The sequence below is a fragment of the Mesocricetus auratus genome, unplaced genomic scaffold (genome assembly GCF_017639785.1).
Source record: "Mesocricetus auratus isolate SY011 unplaced genomic scaffold, BCM_Maur_2.0 Super-Scaffold_4256, whole genome shotgun sequence".
NCBI classification, from domain to species: domain Eukaryota; kingdom Metazoa; phylum Chordata; class Mammalia; order Rodentia; family Cricetidae; genus Mesocricetus; species Mesocricetus auratus.
In genome coordinates, this window is record NW_024429182.1 from 60656070 (window position 1) to 60665515 (window position 9446).

General features: G+C 44.2%; 1 protein-coding gene across 1 annotated transcript in view; it reads right to left on the minus strand.

The window, feature by feature from the left end:
* Positions 1–4413: 4413 nt before the first annotated feature.
* Ppp2r2d (protein phosphatase 2 regulatory subunit Bdelta) overlaps positions 4414–9446 on the minus strand; it is a 32843-nt gene continuing 27810 nt past the window's right edge. The window contains exon 9 of the mRNA XM_005064263.4: positions 4414–5244. Coding sequence (XP_005064320.1) covers positions 4965–5244 — 280 coding nt within the window. The 3' untranslated portion in view covers positions 4414–4964. The remainder of the gene's footprint in view (positions 5245–9446) is intronic.

Sequence of the window (9446 nt, forward strand, 5' to 3'; positions counted from 1 at the left end):
CAGCCTCCCAAGTACAGGCATGCTTTTACAACACCCACTTCACCTAGTAATCTGAAAACAAGTATCACTGTGATGGTGGAATCTGGCCCAGACAAGTCACAGAACCTCTTTGCTCTGTGACAATGCTACTACCTCTCAGTCTTGGCTGTGCTCCTCCCAGGGTAGCATATGGTGTAGGGCCATTGTCTGTATAGTGCCCTCCAGCTACAAGAGCCTGGAGTCCGATGCTCAGGTCATGGCATGAAGTCTGAGTGATGGGACAGTTTTGTGCCTAAGTACCTTGCACCTGAAATGTGCAAGACCCAACGTCAGACCACAAACTTTATGAAAATCAAAATCTTTCTAAAGTATCTTCAAACTACTGTTTGGACACTGCAGACTGAACATGCTGCCTTCCGTCACTCATCAGCTCGGGACTGCCACCAAAGTCTCATTTCACTTTATCATTGTCTCAAAACAGTTACGAAATTGAAAAGTCAAAAAGCTTTCTTCTGAGTAATGCTCCTGCATACCAACTTCACAACATTCTTAGGAGTTCTAATCCTATTATTTTGATACTGTATGGTCCTGTCTACTATGGGTAAATTTAGGTACTAGCTTCCATTTTAATTTTTATTTACCTATATCTATCTATCTATCTATCTATCTATCTATCTATCTATCTATCTATCTATCTATCTATCTATCTATCTATCTATCTATCTATGTAGACAGGGTTTCTCTGTAGCTTTGGAGCCTATTCTGGAACTCACTTTGTAGACCAGGCTAGTCTTGAAACTCAGAGATCTGCTTGCCTCTACCTCCCAAGTGCCAGGATTACAGATGTGCACCATGACTGCCTGGCTAGTTTCCATTTTTAAATGTTAGTTTTTTACTTGAAAATTTACATAAAATCATTGTGCAGGACCACTTTGGAGAGAGAGTTCCAGGTTACATTGACTCTTCAGGAGACATCATCACCCTTCTGACCATTTCCTTGTTGCTTAGTCTAAAAACAAACAAACAAAAAAAAAACAAAAAACAACAACAAAAAAACACAAAAAACAAAACAAAAAACCAACTTTCTGCTGGTCCTCTGAGTTTACCTATGAGTTAACTCAGGAAATGCATGTTGGACTTGAGGCAGAACAAGTAATGAAATTACAGGCAGGAGCAGGCAGACTGGGTCAGAATGCCAGGTTGTGTTAATGTTTTTTCAGACAGGGTCTCTTTAGGTAGTCCAGGCTGTCCTAGACCTTGCTATGCAGATGAAGCTGCCTTAGAACTGCCTGCAGGAAGCAAGTCCCTGAAAGTGCTGCTGAGCCCCTAGAAGTGCTGCCACCTGCACCACCCACACCTCGCGGTCGCCTGGCAGACAGCTAGCTCCCCGCACGCCACTTTGGCCCTTTCACTTCTCTAGCCAGCACCCGAGCATGCTGCACACAGGGAAAGGCTGGTGGTATGCAGTATCCTTGGGTATTTATCTGTAAGGCCCGAGAACTAGCAGCTAGTCGTCCCATTAGCAAGTCCACACAAAAACCGGCTCTTTAGATTTTAAAGACATGGCAGCCGGGCAGGGCCTAACAGCACCAGCACAGAATAATGGTGTCAGGCACATAGCAGGTACCCACCATTCCTCCACTGGGTCTCACTGTGAGCTGGGCTCCCACTGCAGGCTAAGTGCAGTGTGTCACATCTGGTTAGACGCCAGCTGCCACACTTAATCTCTGCATAAGACTTTCCAGGTATGGCAACTGGGACAAGACCTAAGAGTAACAGCACAGAACAGGCAGGCACCCCCATTCCTCCATTTCCAACAGCTGGGAAGACTGCCCCAGGATCAGTGGGGTAGTTTCCACTTGGCATCTGTTTTACAGCAACCGATAGCTTTGGAGCTGTGTAGCCCTGGCTGTCAGGTACTCACTCTGTAGACCAGGCTGGCCTCTTCTTTGCCTCCCAGCTCTGAGATTAAATAAAGGTGGGTGCCAGCCTCTTTAGCCTCTTCTTCTAATTAAACAAATTGAGACAGGGTCTCACCATGTCATCCTGGATGGCTGGGACTCAAAGATCCACCAGTCTCTGCCTCCTGTGTGCTGGGATCAAAGGTGTGTGCCATCATGCTTAGGTACCCTACACCCCCTAGGGTCTCATGTAACCCCAGGTTGGCTTAACTCATATATATTAGTTAATATTGTATATTAGTGGATGATCTTAAACTGCTGCTCCTCCCATGCATGTGGATTGCATTCCTTCAGACAAAAATGCATGTTAGTATAGGGTAGTTGTGGTGGAACACACCTTTAATCCCAGCACTATGGAGGTAGAGGCAGGAGGATCTCTGAGTTTGAGGTTAACTTGGACTAAATTAGAATTCCAGGCTATCGAGGGCTAGGCAGTGAGACCTGGTCTCAAAAGAAGAAAAAAAAAATCCCACATGAATGCCAAACACGGTGGTACACTTGGGAGGCAGAGGCACTTAAGACTGTTGTAGTTTGACACCAGCCTGCTCCACAATGATGAGTTCCCGGCCAGTGTCGCACACTAAGACCTCCTGGTCTTACCCTTCAAAACAAACTCATATGCTTTTCCTTGTCTAGGTCCTCAGCCCAGAAGCATAGCAGTAAAACATTTGACAGAAACTGCTTTTTAAAAGGGGACATTCTACAGAAAGAAATGCTAGGCATTCCAAGTTTGAATATAATAAACACAATCAATTTAAACTTAAAAACTGTAAGATTCTTACCTTCTGTAGGCTAGGCATGGTGACATGTTCCTGGAGACTGAAGCAGAGGAGTCTCAAGTCAGAGGCCATCCTGGGCAGTAACAGTAAGAATCTTGTATGGGAACAAAAAGCCCTCAGAAGTGAATCCTTTCCGCCAACACTAATAACTATATCAAAAGCACCTGTTATTCTACGCTACAGCAATGCAGGAGACCAGAGAAGGAGGCAGCCTGGATTCCTTGGAAAGACCCTGCAGGTTCGTGAGATGAGACAGCACCTACTCCAATCCAAGGGGACAGTTAAGTTCAGACAAGCTGCATGCTCACCTGTACTCTGCCTCCTCTACAAGTGGATGGCATGGAAAGTTTTCTAAAATTTTTTGGCAGAACACATGGCACACCTGCTATATTAGAACCATTTTTTTCTTGGGTGCTGGGACTGATGCTTATAACTTGGCATTCTAAGACACTGTAAACTGCCACAATTAAGATCCAGGATACCTTTTTTTTTATTTTTTTATTTTTTGTGACAGTCACCTCACTATGTAGACCAGGATGGTCTCAAACTCGAGAGATCTGCCTTTGCCTTCTTTGTTCTGGGACTAAAAGCCTGTGCCACTATACCTAGCTACTTTTATTCTTGAGGCAGGGTCTCAATATGTAGTCTTGGGTTTGTACTGGTGCGTAGAGGCTATCCTGGAACCCACAGATGTTTGTTACTGCCTCCTGTGTGCTGGGATTGGGGTATGTGCTAAGCCTGGCGGAGTGTGATTACTTTTAAGTGGAAGTACTTGCAGGCTCTTGGCCTAACTCAATGTGAACGGGAAAGGCATTAACATTAGTTCCTGTGATGGTGAGGCATGCTGTCCTTGCAGATCCCTGGGCAGTAGTCATCAGCATACTCATCTACTTCAGCAGGCACAGGCCTCTGCTCCCTGACCTGCAATCACTGGTTGACTCTGATACTTTTTTTAAAAAAGGTTTCTTTGTGTAGCCCTAGCTGGCCTCAGATATCCGCCTGCCTCTGGGACTAAAGTCATGCACCACCACTGAGCGACCAACTGTTGGCACTTTTACAGGGTTTTTGTGGTTTTGGAGGCTGTCCTGGAACTAGCCCTTGTAGACCAGGTTGGTCTCTACTCACAGAATTTCACCTGCCTCTGCCTCCCTGAGTGCTGGGATTAAAGGCATGCATCACCACCACCTGGCTAACTTACATTTCTTGTCAGGAAATCTTGATCCTGATATCCAAGATGTTTTAAAATTAATCATAGGAACAGGGGGTATTACATCCCAACTACAGTTGTTGAGTTCTACTGACTGAGACACAGTATGAAATCTGGCATGCATATAATTTTAGCAATATTTTAAAAGTATGTGTTCTTCAAAGTACTTAAAAAAAAGTAAATGCACACTACTTGTAGTTTCTCTGGGGGGGGGTCTACTTTAAACCAGGTGTTAATCTGATAGCAGCAATTCCGTTGCTCTTTCATGTAATTTTCTTTTTCAGAGGTGAACCCAATTATGGCTTTCCAAGATGAAGTTTCTACAGAAACCAAGTGGCAATTTTGTATAGTTACATTTAGAATCTGAAGTTCTGTACAAACTCAACCATTCTGCCAAAAGCAAAAATAAATTCTCAATTTGTTAAGTGCAATATTCTGAATAATTTCATTATCTGCAACTGAAACAAATAAAAAGACTGCAATGACATTTGGGTTTAAAAACACTTCACAGTGTGTTGTGTTTATTAAGTAGCTCCACAGAAGGTATGATGGCAGGTCCAGTGGGTGAGTAAAGCTGCCTGAGCCTGCTCGGGCGTATCCTTGCACCAGTGGTGACGCAGCCCACTGGGGCTCCAGGGCCAGAGAGGACCGTGGCTGGTGGCCACACCATGTCCAGGTTAAGGCCCAGGGATGGATGGCAGAGATAGAGGGAAGAGCTGGAGAGAGATTTGATGATTTTTTTCCTCTCGGATATGAATTTTTTGGTCTTTAGATTGGAAAGGAAGGCTCAGACTTAAATAAATACATTGAGTAACGGCCTTTATTGAATAAAGTCCACCAATTCAGCTTCGAGTAGGTTTTCCCTTCAGCAGCAGCACTCATCTCCCCAGACTCCAGCTGAGACCCCTTCTTCTCCTGTGTCTATGAGGGAAGTGGAAGTGGTCACTATTCTCAATGGAGAGGACAATGCCTTTTCTTTGACGGGAAAACAACCGGATTAACTATGCAAGACAACACTTGGTCCTCCAGTTAGTTTCCTTAATTAATTTTGTCCTGGAATATATACAAGTTATTGGTGGCAGCTACAGCAATAATGCTCTCCATGGGGTGCCAGGCTGTGTGAAGGATCTTCTTATTGAAGTCCAAACTGTCCACGCTAATCTCGTCCTTCTTTCTCTTACCCCCTGTACATACTTTCCGGGGCTTCAGGCTGGCTCGGGGTTTGCTGTTCTCTCTTGAGGCTTCCAGCGTAACATCTCTCCGAGTGTTTCTATCAAACATTCTAAAGAAGTTGTTGTAGGAACCCGTCATAATGGCACTGTTCAAGAGAGAGAGGGAACACTTAGTACCTAGTAGAGCAAGAAGCACCCAGAGAAATGGCATGAAGGGCAGACCCTAAGCCCCAATTTCTACACTACCAGGAAGAAACTGCACTGCATTCTCCAGTGAACCCCACATATTTTCATGTCCAAGTAAAACTCACGGATTCATCATTCTAAACACATGCTTATGAAGGCCAGAAGAGTGTTAGATCCCCAGCAGTGGCTCCTACAGGAGGCACTGAGCTGTCTGAAATGGGGGCTGAGGACAGAACTCTTCTATCTTTCCTAATTAAACCAATGTACAGAAGGTGAGGGGAGAGGAGAGGCAGAGAGGGGGAAGAGCAGGGTAGGGGAAGGAAAGGAAGGAGGAAGGAAACTTTGTCTAAGTCACTTTTAGTCTCAGCACCTGGAAGGCAGAGGCAGGCATATCTCTGTCAGGTTAAAGCCATCCCGGTCTACATAGTGAGTTCCAGAACACCAAGGTCTATGTAATGGGGACCCTGTCTCAAAAAAATCTATCTCATCAACAGTTTAAGTCAAAACTGATCTCAAACTTGCTCTGTAGCAGAGGATGACCACAAACTCAAGAGGCTAGCTTGGGCTACACAACACATAATACTGTTTCAAAAAAAAAAAAAAAACCAAACAAACAAACAAAAAAAACAAGTACATTACACACTGCCCTCTGCCCTCTGAAAATGGAGAAAAAAAGAAAAAACAAAATCAACCACTGGCATCTATTCTCTCTTTGGAAAACCTCAAGTTCTCCTACTCCTATCCAGATCTCCATGTCTTGTTGTCGTATTCCTACATGGCTAGTGGTCTTTACAATGCCTAAGTCCTTCAAGCTACTACTTTGCTCAGGTCTCTTCCTAGCTGCCTGTAAATATTTTAGCAGTCTGGTTAACCTCGCCCCAAATTGGACACCAAACACCCTATACATAGCTGTTCTTGTTTACTCAAACCTTTTATCTCCCCTTTGGTTTTTCGAGACAGGGTTTCTCTGTGCTTTGGAGGCTGTCCTGGAACTAGTTCTTGTGAACCAGGCTGGTCTCAGAGATCCACCTGCCTCTGCCTACCGAGTGCTGGGATTAAAGGCTTGTGCCACCACCGCCCGGTTTAAACCTATTGTTTAAACTCAGGAATACATAGCACCAGAGGGGCTGGAGATGAGGACCATGGTTTGGTACACTCAAGAGAGCACCTGAAATGAGTGTGCAGGACTGAGTCTGCAGAGGCCCCACTGCTATAGTTCTCTCCAGTTCTTTTCTATATGGAGTGCAATGCTTATGAAAGGCTAGGAGCGGAGCCACAAGAACTGAGAGCACAGAGCAGCCAAGTGTTTTGTTTCTCAGCAGAAGTACCTTTCATCAGCACGGGTGTGAACTGCTGGTGTACTGAACACTAAACAGCAGGTGTCCTTTATCAAGGACAGACAGGGCCTGCACTGAGGTAGGCATCTCCTGCTTACTCAGCCCTGAGTACAGCAAGAGAATCATGGTAACACGTGTGCCCAGGGGCAGACCAAAAACAGATGGAGCCCAGCAAGGCAGTGCTTCATAGCAGGGCATCAGGCACTGACAAAGACTACACTTCACTTCATTGGGACCCACGAGAGAAGCTTCTGGGCAAGAAGATGCAGGAAAGACCGTAGGAACAAATGGACTGAGCAAACAATACTAGGAGAACTTTGAATGTTCTTGGGGATGCGTTATCTCTGAGATGGTTAAATTCTACCCTCTAGAAAGATACCTTTCACCATTCCCAGAAAGGCAATTTCTCCTCAAAGCAAATGGATGTAACTTCCATGCAGTGATATTTTGAACAGTTACAGATCTTTGTGTTGCTGGTGCTTTACCATTTAGCTATACCGTCAGTCCTGTCACTAATTCTGTGATCCAGGCCAGTCCGTTCATTCATGCCCAATACCATTTATTATTATATACATAGATAATTCAGCTTTTGTTCCCCAGTGGCCACTAAGCAAGTTGGTTGATACTTCACGTTTCTGAATATTTTCTTGTCTTTATGTGCTAAATCCTCCCAGTACACTGCTGTAACCAGAGTGCTACAGGAGGCAGGGCAATGCCACTGGACGTCATTCTTCTTTGGCACTTTACTCTCCATTCTGATCACTCCCACTTGTAGTCTTTGTCCTTCTAAAGAAAACTAGTAGTCATTATTTTCTGAGGCAGGGTCTTATTGTGTAGCTCTAGTTGGCCTGGAAGTCACTATGTAGACCAGAGTGACCTTGAACTCAGATCTACCTGCCTCTGTCTCCTAGGTGCTATTAAAGCTATGTACACCACAAGCTGGTAATTCTTCATATATTATGGATATTTATCTCCATGGCTATTTTTTTTTGAATGTATATGTGTACTTGTGTGTTGGTACATGTGAATGCACATGTACCTGGAGGCCTTTGGTTTATCTCATGTCTCCTCAATCACTTCATTAAAAAAGCATTTCTATGTGTGCTTGTTTTGCATGTGAGTACACCTGTGCACCAACTGTGTGCCTAGTGCCCCCAGAGACCAGAGGAGGGTTTCAGATCTCTCTAGAACAGCAGTTAGATTGATGCGAGCTACCATGTGGGTGGTAGAACTGAACCCAGGTCCTTTGGGAACAAAAATCAGTGTTTTTTTTTTTTTTTTGGTCCCTTCACCTTACTTTTCCCAGATAGGGAGTCTCAATGAATCTAAAGCTCACTAATTCGACAGTGCCAGATGGAAGCCAATCTTGCACACGGGCTGGGATTATAGCTGTGTACCCAAACTCATGCTTGCATGGAAAGCACTTTACTAACGGAGCTATTGCCACAACAATGAAATTTTTTTTCTTTTTTGTGGTTGAGACAGGGTCTCTAGCCCTGGCTGTCCTTGAATTCACAGAAAACTGCCTCTGCCACCTCGGTGTTGGGACTGAAGATGGATGCCACTATTTTTGGCTGGTTTTTCTTTTTAAAGTATTTTATGTGTTGGTGTTACAAGCACATGCCATCATGCCTCCTTATTTAACAATTTTCATATTCCCCAGCTCTTTGGCATCTGGGGCTGTATTATGGTAACTTCTGATCTTCCTTATAGTTCATCCAGTTCACTAATGTCTAGCTAGACTGGGCTCTGCTGTATCTTCCATTTCTAGAAGTTGTTTGTGCTAGAATCTCCTAGAACATTTTAATAGTCTTTTGGTTCTTTGTTTTTTTGGTTCTGCTCTTTAATCTGCAACTATTTCAGATATTCTTATTTTATAATTTGTTACTCACACATTTCTAATTCCAGCACTCAGGAGGCTGACATAATAGGATTGTGAGTTCAAGGCCTTCTAAGCTACAAAGCAAGAAGTCATGCAAAAGCAAAAGGGTCGAGGGCATAGAAATGTAACTTTGTTGGCAGAGTGTTTGCCTAGAATGCATGAAACCCTGGCCTGGATTTCCAGTACCACATAAATTGGGCGAAGTAACACATCTATATAATCCTAGCACATGGGAGGCGAAGACAGGAGGATCAGGAGTTCAAAGCCTCAACTAAATCTTGAGTTTGAGGCCAGCCTTGGATATATCAGACTAAAGTAAAAACAAAAAATAGACTCTTAGAAATTCTATTGTTTCTGTTGCTTGTGACAGCATTTTCCTGAATATGCTAGATTAATTTTTCCTGTAAGCTGCTTAACTGATTTCACACTGGAAGAGTCCTGAGAGTTGGAGGTGGGGGTAACAGGGCACACACTGTGAAGCAGCCTTGCATGTTTTTCATTGAGTTTTAAAGATTCATGAGTGCTTTCTACATACAGTCTGCTTATTGTAAAAGCAGGGGATCCTCCAAGTTCAGGATAAGTTGTCTGTAATGCCAGACTTAGTGCCACAAGGTATATGGTAGGGTCAGAAGTCACTTTGGGAGCCATGCCAGCATGAAGCTTATGCTGCTTGCTGTAGCCTGACAACTGCAGAGCTTGGCTTCTGAACATCTAAATTTGCATTCTAGTTAATCTGTGAGCAGTCCAGGGAAAGGTTTGTCTAAGGATGCTTAGCTCTGTCCCTGGGCAAGCTCTTTAGCGTGAGGTCTCCCACACCATGCAGCTAGGACAGACCTCAAAGTTCTGCAAGGGTAGAAACAGAGACACACTGTAGGGATGAGCATTTGGGGCCGGTGCAGCAATTCTAGTGTGGGAGCTCAACTATTACTTAAAGGAGTACTTG